The following is a 15,176-nucleotide window of genomic DNA, read 5'->3' as shown; positions in this document are numbered from 1 at the left end:
GGCAGGCACTTCTGACAGGCACTTCCGCAAGGCACTGTAGATTTATCCCATTTGGCCTCTGCAGAAGGTGCAAGGCTCACAGCGAAAAAAACCTTCTCAGTCCGTAAAAGTCTGTTCAAAGTCGGGGAGATGCGTATCCGGCGCAGTCCAAGTGTACCAAACAGGCACTTAAGGCAGGCACTTCCACAAGGATTCAATCTACCTCAAAATAAAGTTGATCACCGTGAACAATGCCGGAGGTGACCGCTTTGAAAAGAGAGACGAGGTCTTGTTTGTCATGCACTAGTCACAGAAGCTTTGGGTCAAAGGCTATCAGCCCGGAGTCCCCAGAGCATAGCAGCTCATTGGCTGCTCTCGTGCTACAGACAAACGTGCCCCACAGCACAGCACCAATGGCACGACACCAATGGGCACAAATGGGCACCTATGGGCCCCTATGGGCACCTATGGGCTCCAATCGGCCACCGTGGGAGCGCACTGCTCAGCCGTTGCCGGTGACAGACACAACGTTATGAATGAGGCTAAGGATAGAATTGAGGAGAACAGCAGGACCCCCCCACAGTTTACAGGTCACTCACTGGTCACTCACCCGTCACTCGTTACTCGCTGCACACGCACACAGCGTTGTCACTGAAACTTAGCAACCTGGAGCCCTCTCGAATGTCTGCACTGCCCCCGCAAGGCTTTCAGGTCAAAACCAACTTGGGTTGTCTTCTGGAGGTGCTCTGGAGTACTTCCTCGAGCTCGCTCACTCAGTCCACAGCTTTCAGGCCCCCGCGTCGCGTCGCATCGTATCCGTGTACACACACTCACGGCTCCAAGGAGTCAGAGGAAAGGAACCTGCAGTGACGTGACTGTCAAGCCGCACCTCACGCAATCACGAACTCACGCAATCACAGAGGCCGCTTCCGACAGCGATGGCTTAGTACCTATTTTGTCTAATTGTTTGTTGATATAGTATTCAAATTGAAGAAAGTACTACAGATCAGATGCTAATCTCTCATGTCCGGATGCAGCATATCATTGGAAGAGATTACTCGGTACTAAGGGCTAGTCAATCAAAATGTGGATTCTTTTGAGTGTCTCCAAAGTAATTCCTTGCTCCATTGTAGGGTAATGCAGGGATTTCTAGGCAGGAGCGGTGTGCTCCAAAAAAGGTTAAGTGAGTTTCTTGTCTAGCCACCACATTTTTAATCAACTGCAACTACTCTTATTTTGCATCCCTATATCTAACTTATTTTTTATTGTTTAATGTGAAATTACTAGGCCCTGGAACGGCTCTTTGTGGTGAATGCCAAGTAAGAGTACTATTTTCTTAAGCATAGGAATCAAGAGATTAGCACGCTTTGTTTCATCACTAGGAATTGTTCCTAATTAGGACAGTATCTGATATTATAGATGCAAATAGCAGTAAGCACATAATAGTCTGTTCATTTTAATCAAAAAGAAAATGTGATAAGTGGTCTACTTGTTGCAGTGTTTTACTTAATTTATACATTGATGCCATTAAAACCATCAAAAAATAGATAATCAAATAAATGGAATAGCATGCAGTTAAAGTTATTCAATAAAACACCTCAGGATTAAAGAATTCTATTTAAAGAACCCTTCGTATATAATGGTCTCATCTCACTCAGAGACCTTTTAATATCGTCACAGAGCTATCCAAGTCAAACTTAACAATTAATTGTGGCATTCAAAAGCACACAAGGATATCTCATCCTTCCAATGTCTAGCAATATACATGTGTAACTGCATTGTAAATACTAATATATTCTTGTGAGAAACATCAAACCCGAAGACCTGCAATAATATTGTGTATCAAAATGAAGTCAACATCTTTGAATCTTATACAGATAATTCAAAATGGAAGAACAGAAGTACCCAACTTCAGCAAATGTTCTGCATACATGTTCATTGTGAGCAATGGATACTTTTAGGACAAGAAATGAATGAAGTCTGGCTTCATTTGTTGAGAGGGTCAGGTAACAGTAGTGCAGAATAACAGTGAAGATGGTGTCTATTTGGAATTAGAAATTTGGTGTTTTGATTTCAGTTATCACTTCAGTGAAGAGGTGTTATCATTACACCAGAAAGCAATTGCCTGTTTCTCAAAATTAAATGTAGAATCACGGGTTTGAGTGTTAAGAAATAATCAGTAAATTGGAAAATTGCTCCTCCACAGACTAATCTAATTGCAAGGAAATTTGCAATTCTGGGTATTTTAATTATATTTTGTTTGTTCGATTCACCTATGGGTTAAAAATGAGCACAATGTTGAATGTGAGGCCCAATATCCAGTCTTTCCCTATGGGTACTGGAGAATTCAGAGCATCCAGTTGAAGTCTGAACCCATAGAGGCATAACATGGATTTTGGTATCAAGAGTAAGCATGTCATTATTGCACATGATTATTAAATGGAGGATCATAGAAATCACTGGTCCAGAAATATACAATTTAAACATGTCCAGTTCAAATGTCCGGAATTCCCTTTATCTCCCACTTCTCTACCCCAACCCACCAATTTGCCTTGCCATCAACTTTGAAGCATTTCATCTACATTGTAGTTGAATGGAAAACCCATTAAAAGATTTAATGAAATATTTGAAATTGTTCAATAAATTAGGTGAGTCTGACATAAAAGTTGTCTCTATAATAAACCCAAGTTCATGCACAAGTCTGTGAAGCAAAGGCATACATCAACAACCTGTTATGAGTCTCTCACCATCCAGTCCTTCATTATAGCTAATGTAAACGTAAAATGGACTTTGCCAATGTGCATGGATTGGACCTTGCATCATCTGCCTCCGAGTATCCCTTGAGTGTAATCTTTTATTGCCTGGAAATGCAAAACAGAAGGGGGACAATTCTTGCTTTTTATCTATGTATGGTTTATGTATAGTTCCTCATGTGGTTTTTGTGTACCTTATCATGTGTCCAATCTTTAAACCGTTTTCAAATTCTCGGCAAGCATCGCAAGGAGGGATACATTCAAATAGGTTGTATTCATCTCATGTCTCTTCTTTTTTTCAGTCAGGCTAAAGTTTTAGATTTAGAAGATTATTATGAAGAAATTTCATCAATCCACAAAGTACCTAAAAATAATATTGGAAGTTCTGAGGAAGATAGGTCTTCACTGGATTTTCAGACTTCCTCTATGAAGACAGGGTAAGTTTAAAATAATGTCCACGACGCACACTAAAATAGAAACATAAAATGAATATACATATCATGTCATGAACAGTAGTTGTTCTAAGAATCCAAAAACGGTTTTGATGACATACACTAATTTACAGATTACCGTGAATTTACCGACTTAGAAATGTTCGAGGAAGAAAAAAAATGAGTCATTTGAGCAAAAATTACTTTTGCTTTTCACTCCCCCAAAAATGTCTGACAACCCACTTCCCCCCAACCCCTTACTTACCTCTTGGCAGCAGACCTTCTTGTGTGCCGCCGTCTCCTGCATCCCTCTGATACTCCGGTTCCCTTCACTTACTTGAATGGGAGCCTGCGCCACATGGTCCTCTGTTTTTTATTTTATTTTATTATTTTTTTTTTTTACAAACTTTATTCACCAGAGAGCGGCCCCTGCAACCTCCAATGGCATTATAATGAATAAGGGTGCGGGGGACACCTTCGCAGCACCTGCGGTACTTGTTCACTATAATGACACCGAATGGGGTATGTATTCGAAATTTTCGGCTGTAGTAAAAAAAACAGCTGATTTTCGAATACATTTCCCACTCGTTTTTTTTTATTCGACCAAATATACGAATTCCCTAATTTACATTTATTTTATTTTACATTTATTTCCTTTGTTTGTGTTTAAACATACTTTCTACGATCATAATGTTTGATTTGTCCCATCTCATCTCTCTTTCGTCCTGTGGTTCATATTCCACATCTGTTTCTTTGCTGCAACCTAACTACATAATTTAAGTTACAATTACAAGCAATATTTGTGCAGACCCCCTTTTCTTTTAATGCAGCACAATTCTCTCTGCTACATCTGCTGTCGAGACATGTGTTCTCCTGCGAGCCTTGCTAATAGATTTTCAACTCATACTGTGCCAATTTCAAGAAACAAGCATCGCATAATGACATAAAACTTGATGCTGGTTCTTAGCTGTGCCTAATCTCTTGCCTTGCAGACATTATGGTGACACATACTGGTAGGAATATAATCATTTAAATGCATTGACGGTGGAATCTTCAACATAATGTTGCAAAGCAGTGTAAATCTATATTTCTTGTAGATTACCTTGCGTTTTAGTTTCAAATCATGAGATTGAACCTGACCAGCACCAGGCAGGCCATCAGCAAAATGTGATCTAAACCTCCTTCTACCCATTCAAGACCAAGCTGCCTGCAACACATTCATGAACCCGGTGGAAGCCATCTTAAACAGTCTCTTTTGCTGGATGAAGGTTATCTGACTAAATTTTGATAGGAAGTAAAAGGACATTGTAGTTATTGTATTTCTCACATTATGCCATTTCAGAGGGGCTTGCCCACCACCATCTACTTACAAGACAAATATTCCCTCTCCCTGCAAGACAAAGAGTCCTACAACAGTTTTGTGGTAAAGGGTCACCTCGGGTATTGTCATTAGCTTCCACATGGTCATGTGATATGTGCCCTCACACCTTATTAAATCACCCTAAGGCATGAAGGCCAGGTGTCCACACTCTAAGGGAAAATGCATCAACTGACAGTTTCCTGTTTGGGTATATAGATCCAGATTGAGCCTATATACAGATAGCCATTCTCAACATCGTTTTTCCAGGCTCTGTGCAATGTTCTTCATTTACAGACATTGAGCACATCATCTGTTAAGTGCCACCAGTCTGTGCCTGACTGTCTCTAACTGCCATGGTATGTTTTCTGTCTTTTCTTATTCTACTACCATCAATCTCCATCTTGCCCTCATGTTAATCACACTCTCCCACCTTTCATATGTGGTCTCCATGAAATTCCATTTGCGGTGTGAAAACAAAGAAATTGATATGAGGTTGGGAAGCCCAAAGGAAACACACCAACACAGGTTACAAAGAACATACAAAGTGCTTTATTTAAAAGCTACAACAGTTACCAAAAAGTCAATTGACAAACGGATAGCTATTCGGCTCTCAGAGTAACATAACAAACTTCAACGAGAGTTCACTGCGTTAGTGAGAGAGACCGTACATTGGAATACTTGTGTTTTTATACTCTTTATCCAGCTCTGGCCAACCCCCTCGCGGGTTAACCATTCTTAAGACCAGGCCTAGGGTTCCTTGCCAGGTCAATCCCATAATGTATGCATTTTGATCAGTTCCGCTGATACAGTTGTTCATTTACACATAGGTCAAGGATAGGACAAGGTCTCAGTTCGCGACCCTGACAAGTGGCCTGCAGGCATATTACTTATTCATGTGTGAGGAGGTCATAACGGCCAGAATCTCACTCGGAATGTCATTCGGCCTCCATTTTGATGTTCAGGGTGACTTCCACTTTACAAGAGAACCTAAGATGGCGGCTAAATCCAAGATGGCGACTTACACAGTTTTCGTTAAGGTCAAGACTTTGCCGCGGAATCTATTTACATGATATTTTAGACAACTTGGCGTAGGCCAACACACATTCAAATACTGCGATAGGAGGCATAATATTATTTCAATTCCAACAGACCCTCCTTTTGGCCTATGCCAAGTGCTAACATCATTTCTAATACTTTTGAAAATAGCTCCATGTGTTGTCATCCATAGATCCCGAATCATTGTCTGTAATATCTATAGCCATTAGGTCGTTCATCAAAACCTCTTGTAACACAAATTCTTTAGATGCTGTATCTGGGGCATATATTTTATGCCCTATTGTGCTCACTGCTTGGGCACAACATCCCCCTAGCATTCCACATATACTCGGAAGACATTGAAAACAGCAACAAAGGAATAGCAGGATCCCCAAAATAACCAGAATAACAGAAAGCACCTTCCAACCCCAAGATCGTAAAGAATCCCAGAACCAAGTGCTAAGATTCCAATCTCCTACAGGGATATGTACTTCAGAACTAAGAGTATGCAAGTATTGTATTGCTTTAAAAATTGTTGGCGAGGAATCTGGTACGAAAACACAGCAAGCGGACCCCACTAATTTGCATACTCCACCTCGTTCTGCCAAAATGACATCTAATGCCATCCGATTTTGGAGTGCTACCAATCTTATTGCTTTTTGCTCTAAGGTCATATTGTAGAGTTTGTCCGTGGTCCGGTTGATCGTTCTCTCCAGTACCCTTGCTAATCCCGTAATGTTCTCAGAGTTTGTTATTTGTCCCCAAAAGGGCACAACTGATTTCGCTATATCTCCCAATACTTGCCCAGGGGTATCTCCATTCTTGTCCCGCCGCGGGCGAGCCTTAGAAACCTCCAATGTACTAGCTACAAATACCCCGGGTAACAATATTCCTAAATAACAGGTTCCCTGCCAATCCTTGGGTAACCAGGGAAATGCTAAACTACCACAAACAAAATAAACAGGCCCCCCTACATACAGAGGCCTGTTTTCTCCAGTCAAATTTACAATGTTCTTACAACCTTCAAAATCTCCCATTGGCCGAGTGCCATTCCTTTGTACACAAAAGGGAACCGAGTCAGGGCTATGATTTATAGAATAAGAAGGAGGTACGGCGTCCTTATTGCCTATCAGAGCCATTTTAAAAGAAATTAGAGTTTGAAAAGGAAGAGATAGTTTATCTGACGGCCTAATAGAAGCGACATTAGGTTTACTTCTATTTGCAAAAAGCGAGCATCCCAGGGGAGTCAATTCACGTTTCTCGAAATCATTCAGATTAGTTCCATCAAAGTTCCCTGAGATGCTATCATTCCATCGGCCAAAGAATAGTGCTCTAAGAGAGGCATAGCAAGCAGTCGTTAAAGGTAAAGGATGTATATACCATCCCAGTCCCTTGTTCCCATGTTGCGGTAAAGGAGTACAAATCCAACAATTACTCTTATTAAAAATGGCATGAGTTGCATTCATTACTATCATTAGAGTGTTATTATGATACTTTTGTCTACGTTGGGAGTCTCTAGGGGACAGAGTGTGAAGGTTTACAGAGGGAGTCAAAACAGTTGGTACAATCTCGGTCGGTAGTAAAGGTTTCAGAGGATAGATTTCTTCAAAATACCAAAGTCCTACAGCAGCAGTTGCAAAAATAACAATTATCATTATCAAAACACAGCAGTACGTTTTCGGGGCCCAGGCACATTGTTCATTGTCCAAGTTGGTCACCCCCTTATTCACAAGTCCAGTGCGGGGAGCAGCAGCAGAGGTGGCAGGCATTGTAGTTCCTCAATCGACGACCCCAATGTTTGTTGCTGGCGACGCTACGGTCGCGCGATTTCTTAGTCCTTCCCAACCCTAGCCAGCAGAATCCCTTTTGTTCAACAGAACTTACTTATAAAAAGGAAAACTTCCAATCACTTCCTTTTTCCAGATGCACGAAAAAACCTGTGCCGTAGTTCTATTTCCTTCATCGAAGGTTGTACCTGGTGGTACCCAAAATTGTCTGATCCGGAAATAAGCTGTCGTCACTTCCTGAGGGAAGCGACGTATCGGAGGCGACGGAAGTCACAGAGCTTGAAACAGTGTTTTCCGGACGTGATTTTTCAAGAGAGTGCGGAGACTAAATGGACTGTTCCCCAAGCTCCTCGGGCTCAGAGAAATTCTCTGACGCACTCACAGCGCTGTTCGCTACTCCAGGATCAGAGACTGTAGCATCAGCGAGGGGTTCTGCTTCTTCTGTAATGTGTGGCGTCGGGTGAGGAAGTTTCTTGACATGCGTCGCGTGGATCTAGTGCTTCTTTCCAGCCACCCGCACTGCTATCCTGGTGACCAGTAACATCTGGTAGGGTCTCCGCCAGCGAGGCGCGAGACAGGAAGACCTCTCGTAGGCCTTCACTAGGACCCAACTTCCAGGCTGTATATCGTGTCCTGGGCCCGTGAACCGTACAGGTAAAGCTGAGTGCACCTGGTGATAAATGAAATATAGGTTTTTAGTTAACTGGTTACAGTAGTCTACAAGCAATACATTTTCCACCTCTCTCAGGGCTTTAGGTTTTGGGAGACCCCAAATGTTAGCAGGTCTCCCCATCACTACCTCAAATGGAGAAAGCCCAGTCTTAGTCTGAGGTGTGGTACGCATAGCTCATAATACAATAGGTAAGGCATCTGGCCATTTCAGTTTGGTATCAGCACATGTTTTTGCAAGCTTATTCTTTAAAATACCATTGTGTCTTTCCACCAACCCAGCACTTTGAGGATGTCTAGCTGAGTGAAATCGTTTTTCAATACATAAAGCTGTGCATATCTGCAAAATTACTGCTGCAATAAAGTGGGGACCATTATCCGACCAAATTACCCTCGGGAGCCCAAATCGAGGAAAGAATTCTTTTACCATAATCTTTGCAGTGGTCATGGCGGTAGCATCTTTAACGGGGAAAGCCTCGACCCATTTACTGAAGGCACAAATAATTACAAGAACATATTTCAGATTATTACATCGTTCCATCTCAATAAAATCAAAGTGAATGACCTCGAAGGGAACAGAAGGGGGCCCAAAGCTTCCCCTTGGAGTTAATGTCCCCTTAAGCAGATCATACAGTTCTGGACATGCCTCCTCGCAGTCTCCAGAATCTTGTCATTCACCCAAACTTGTTCTAACATTTTCGTGATCTGCTGGGCACACACATGTGTAGGACCTTTTGCCATCGTAACCATTGCCAATACATATGAATCAGGGAGCAACCATTTTCCTTCGGATGTATCCACCCAACACCCTTCATCATCCAATTTCCCCATTCCTTCAGCCCAGCTTTTAGATTCTTCTATTGTGGCATCAGTTTGAATATCTCGCACAGACCCAATACCTTCATCCATTATGTAAGCATCTCTCATTTCCCTCAAGGCATACATGTTCGTGCTAAGGTCTGTGGCCGTTTGTCTGGCTATCAGGTCCGCAAAAGCGTTCCCTTTGCCCACATCATCTATGACCTTACGATGTGCTGCACATTTCATGATCACTACCTGTTTAGGGAGTGAGAGTGCCGAGAGTAATTGCACTATCAAGGGGCCATGCTGGATCTTGGTCCCATGTGAGGTCAGGAACCCTCTTTCCGACCAGAGCCTTCCAAAGTTGTGAGCCACCCCAAATGCGTACTGACTATCATTATATATATTTACTATACGCCCTTGGGAGAGTTCACAAGCTCGGGTCAACGCTATAATCTCTGCGGCCTGCGCAGAGTTATACGAAATTCTCTTAGTTTGAACAACTTTGCTCAATGTAGTAACTGCATAAGCAGCTGTAGATGTACCATCCGAAAGTTTGAAGCAGGAGCCATCGCAAAACAGCTCCCCTTCTGCATTATCCAAAGGAGTATCTATGAGATCTATCCTGCCCTTCGTTTCTTGTTCAGTGGTATACAGGCAGTCATGTAATTCTTCGTCACCGCAAACAGTGTTTTGCGGGAAAGGTAAGAGTTCAGCCGGATTAAGAACACAACACCTCTTAATTTGGATGTGAGGGGCGAACAGAATTAATTCATACCTTGTTAACCGCGCAGAGGTGAGGTGTTGCGTTTGGGTTTTGTTCAATAGAATATCAACAGAGTGAGGTACCAACTTGGCGTAGGCCAACACACATTCAAATACTGCGATAGGAGGCATAATATTATTTTTTTCACCTCTGCTGTTTCAGCTGTCAGGCTTTTCCCATTAAACATCATTAAAATGTTTCCCCATCACACATTACACTTTTCACCCTATTCCTCAGCATGCTGGGTTACTGCTATAGCTATAGCTATCCCAGTTGACACCTGCACTGCTCCTTTGCTCCTCTTAGCAAGGTATTGAACTCTTCTATACCTGCTTTTCTTTACCTACTCTACCTACTCTCCACAACCTTCCATGATCCTTGACAATATTGGTAAGGTGGCTCAGTGGGTTTTGCATTCACTGCTACTATCCGTGTGTGACATGCAGGTTCGAATCCCAGGTAAGCCAACTAAGCCTTTCATCCTTCCAAGGTCAATAAAGAGTACCAACCTCGGTTGCGTGATAATTGTATGTAAATATGCTCTATGTACAGTGCTTTGGTACAAGCGCTGTATAAAAAAACAAATCATTATCTGGCACCATCTTAATCCATCAATGTTTATAGGAGGTTTCAAATAAACCTGCACTCCAGTCACCCATTTTGAAAGTACCAGGAACGTTCACACCAAAATATATGGCATATGATGAGCAGATACATCAGCAGAGAGCCACAGTAGGGCTCTGCCCGGTACCTATCAGAAGAGCAACACCTATAGAAGTACCGATACCAAGAAAACCATGGACAGTAAGGTATCCATTAAGTAAACCCTACCAGCATATGAGACGAAATGAAGATTGCCTAAGTACCATCCCAGAAGAAACCAAAAAGGCCTTAATGGAAGACGAATGGTGACGTCACGAGGGCCCAGACAGACTCACAGATAGAAGAAATGACAGCCAAAAAATGACACACAGAGATGAAACGCCATGAATAAAAATATTGTGAACCCAAAGGAGGAGAATGATGTTGAAATACAAAAGAATCTTAAGATGCAAGCAGGAAGGAGATATTCAACCAGCTAACACATGTACATATGCTTGGAAAGACAAGAAAGCTAAGAAAACGGTGTGGCTTGCTATGCTAAGTAGAAGAATAGCGCAGCAAGTGCCATTATACATAACCTGCCTCAAAACAAAGCACATTTTTATAAGTGCGATGCCACTTTGCACGAAAAGCAGAATCAACTCAGGTTACTAGAGGCCAAACAAGACAAGATTCATATTCTAGCAAAACGAGAAGAGACGGCTGAATCAAAACTCAGCAAATGCAACTCGTGCCAGGAGAGCCAAGGTCATACCAATAGAAGAACCGAACAGTAGCTACATAAAATAGAAACTTAAGAACAGAATATCCTGTCCTTGAAAGGTCGAGATAAGGCGGCATAGGCAGGTGGCAAGAGGAATAATAATTAAATGAACAAATTGAGAGAAAGTAGACAAATTCACGGTTTGGGTAGCCCGTGACCAGCCGAGCGAGAAGAGGCACGGGTTCGCATCTACGCTTGGCATCCGCCCAGGCAGAGATATCAGAACTTTTCCAGAAAGAAGATGCAGTTTCGAGGCCAACCACCGTAAATTAGTGGACAAATAGTTGCTGAAGCAATGATTGATTGTAACCTTAATTGGAGGAAGGCCGGGTAGCTGAGGGGCACCCTGCACCTGGCTGACCATTCTGCGTGCTGCTAAGCAAAGTGGAAATGTATACATGGGGTTGGTGCCAACCCAATCACAATGGACCAAATAATCTAGTGTCCTATAGTTAGTAGAACCAATGGGACATCATACTTTTAGTGACATCTACAGTAGTCATTTTTGAAGGAAGGGATTAGACACCCACCTGACAGTGTTTACCCAATCCCCTCACTCTGTTACCATATACAGATATAGTACCTATATTAAAGTTACATTTTCCTAACCAATAGAATTGCATGTTAAACTCTTGAGTGTTACATGTCAATTATGACTTGTTTTGAGTATAAAAGTTATGATTTGTATGAAGTTCGTTGGAGTTGAAGCGAGAAGGAAGATCGCATCACTGCTGATTTCTATGACTCCCCATTTTTTGTACTTGTCATTAAACGGACTCCCTTTGCCAAACCATTGAGTTGTCCATTGAGTTGTCCTTATTGATTGGTGTTGGAGTAATAAACCTGCACCCCGTCCATCTCAATCCATCCTGGCTTCCCTTTACTGGGGCGTCCTACCCCTGAAACTAAAGACTTTCCACCAGAGACCGGATTTAAGATTACCCTTAAGATCCACCTCCTCTCCCAGGAAGGGGCAGCACATAATTGTAGTGCTTTCTTTTCTCCTCCATTGGCATCCCCAACTACACTCACAACTGGATTTCATGTCTGTATGTATCTGTAAATACTGTAATCACTGAATATTACTGAAGATGCATTTAAAGTCTGTTTTGAGCTATCTTCATTTACAATTTCCAGCTATTTCCCCCTCACCAGACACTTTAATCTATTAACTACAAAACCATGACCTTTTAAAGCACCCAGCAATTGGACTGCTCTAGCTATCAATGCACCCTTTGCACAGAGCGTCTTAATGAAGAAAGTTGCATTTTATATAAAAAATAATACAAATAAATACATGGACCATTTCAGGAATAGTATGGGAATTTGTTTTATTTATTCATAAGTGTAAAACAGTTAATCAATACATTTTTGACAATATCCAAAATATTAGGAAGATAAACGCAATTGTAGTAATACATTTTTTTTACAAGATTACCTGATTTCAATGGTTAAAATCAAAATTGCTCATAATAACAATTATAAAGTCAGTTTACCTTATATACGCTTTCCTTATCACTTCTGATGTGCTTCTCTACGACATTCATCGTATCTGATAATGTTATCAGGACATTTATAGAGGGGACTTGCATTTTTTGTCAATTTTTTTTTATTTTTTATTTTGATCGGCTGAATAATCAACCTTACAAAATGATTCACAAAAGTTATTCACATTACAATAATCATTCATCAATTTTAACGAGAAAGAAAATTTGAGGTCATATAAACAATTAAAATTTCAACATAGTAAAAAAATTCAACCGTATATAATTCGGAGCACAATAACAATTTTCTTATAAAAACTAAACCTGCAAGAGTACAACATAGAACATAAAAAATGACAAATCATGACCTACAGTGCACTAGGGGGAAGGACTGCATTAACGAATTGGACTAGTGCAATTTGAATAGAAGCTTTAGCATTGGACACAAGATAAGCCCAGATTAGCGAGACAGAACAAGAGGACTACACATTTTAAACAGCTTTCTCCGAATTACCCTCAAAGCTTGACAATCGACAACCAAATGCCACAGTGTTTCAATCTGTTCAGCATCCTTACAGTACCGACAAAATATGTCATTTTTGGAAATGATCCGTCTTCTTCACCAGGTCTCTCTGGCCGCACACAAATTCAATCGAATGCGCAACAATTGGGATCTAGTGTAATTGGACGGGCATTTCACTGAATGCTGTTCCATGATGCATAATTTTTGGTGAGGCCGCACTTGGGAGTCACAGTCCACATAATCCAGGCATTGACTGCGAGTATGAATCCAATCAGCCTGGTAAAGTTTTTGTCTGGCTTTGGTTGGATTCAATAACAAAAGATTAAGCGAGATGTCAGCACTAGCTAATGCATCCAACACAAAGTTATTCCATTTTTTCGCAAGAGCAATGCAAGGGACCAGTAAGTGGTTTGCGAGAATACCTAGCACATTTGTGATGTTGGCACTTATAAGACATTTCCTATATAACAAGCAAAATTTCCAAACTACCTGATCATGCAAAGACACGGTTCCCAATTTATACCTAATCATCGGTAAAGGAGTACATTTGGGGAGCCTTAAAACAACCTTCCAAAAACTGGATTCAAGATGATCCCAAAATGCTCTCTCCTTGGGAGTTCTTGTTTCGGCTCCATAACTTATGATGGGGTCTGTTTTTTGTTGGTAAAACCTTAGGACATGGTTTAGCGTGAATTTCCCATATCTATACAGTAGTATGTTTGCTTGAGATGTTAAAGAGCGAACTTTCGCAACTAAGAGTGCCGAATAGATTTGTTCATTTTGCCAACTTGTAAATGGAAGACCCAAGTATTTACATTGAGTGACTTTGGCTACCTCCTGATCTTGTAATGTCCACTTATAGCTAAACAACTTCTTTTTGACATTAGGAACACAAGTTACCACTTGAGTCTTAGCAAGATTAATAGTAAGATGATTTTCACTCACCTAAATTCGAAGTTTGTCCAACAAATTTTATAACCCACCAGGAGAGCATGACAATAGAACTAGATCATCTGCATATAAGAGCCAGATGATTTTCTGTGTACCCGGTTTAGGTGCATCAGAGATGATATCTGCAAAATTGGAACCCAAATCAAGTAGGAACAGATTGAATATTGTTGAGGCCAGGATACACCCCTGTTTAAGTCCTTGATAAGTTGGAATCAAGGCAGACAGCGTTCCATCCAGGGACAATCTAACTTGGAGTGACGTGTCTGTATGCAATGATTTAGTGATGGCATGTAAGGATCTAGGACAACTATATTGCTCTAACTTCTTAAACAGCAACCGGCGGTCAACAGAGTCAAAAGCATTGCTGAAATCGACGAACGCTATGTATAGGTTTTGCCCACGTTCATCATACTTGCTCTTAATCAGGTTAAGAAGGAGCATATTAGGGGAAGTTCCCAGACCCGAGACAAAACCTGCCTGAAAAGGGTCTTGCTTACCTGCGAGCTTTGTCCATTCATTCAAATGTTGTAACACAATCCGACTGTATAGTTTTCCTGGAGCATCTAGCAAAGCAATTGGTCTGTAGCTTTTTGGTAAACTACTGTCACCCTTTTTAAACAAGGGGATAATAATTGAATGCTTCCAGGAATCGGGAATTGTCTGCGTAATATTGATGTTTTGAAAAATTTGGTACAATATCTCAGTCCACAGATCGATGTTAAGTTTTAAGGACTTGTTAGATAACCCATCAGGGCCTGGGGCTCTAGAGTGGCTTATCGAAGAGATATAGTATTGAATATCTGATCTTAATATCTCAAGATATAATTCTGAGACCCGAGCCTCCTCTTGTGTTAGATGGACAGAAGCCGTAGAGGCATACATAGACTTGAAGTACTCAATCCATGTTGATTTGGATACATTATGGCCTTGGATTAACGTTTGCGGGGTGCTAACAGCTTCATTGAGGGTTGCCCAAATTTGTGCGGTGTTTTGATTACACATTAAGTTGAGCATCTGCTCTCCATCCTTTTGCCATAATGTTGCACGATGTTGCCGCAGCCAATTTCTGTAGTGCGTTTTTATTTTGACCAAAGCCGCTGTTCTAAGTTCAGCTGGCAACTGTACAGCTTTCCGTTTCAGTGCACGGTATTCAGTTTTTTTGTTTTTGGCCTGTACATCAAATGAGTGTCTTTTCATTACTATTGATGCAGAGGATTTTCGCTGATATACTAAATGCTTCTGCATAAGATCAAAATAGCACACATAAAATG

General features: G+C 41.2%; 1 protein-coding gene across 4 annotated transcripts in view; it reads left to right on the top strand.

Moving 5' to 3' along the window:
- The window catches only part of MYO3A (myosin IIIA), a 2,295,212-nt gene that overhangs the window by 2,163,969 nt on the left and 116,067 nt on the right, over window positions 1–15,176 (top strand). For all 4 annotated transcript variants that reach the window (XM_069648154.1, XM_069648153.1, XM_069648152.1 and 1 more), the window contains one exon: window positions 3,035–3,169. In XM_069648154.1, coding sequence (XP_069504255.1) covers window positions 3,035–3,169 — 135 coding nt within the window. The remainder of the gene's footprint in view (window positions 1–3,034; window positions 3,170–15,176) is intronic.

This window comes from Ambystoma mexicanum, chromosome 2q, assembly GCF_040938575.1.
Source record: "Ambystoma mexicanum isolate Mex_15411 chromosome 2q, UKY_AmexF1_1, whole genome shotgun sequence".
Lineage (NCBI taxonomy): Eukaryota > Metazoa > Chordata > Amphibia > Caudata > Ambystomatidae > Ambystoma > Ambystoma mexicanum.
The sequence above is the reverse complement of the archived record's forward strand: the minus strand, read 5'-3'. Positions and strand labels throughout refer to the sequence as shown.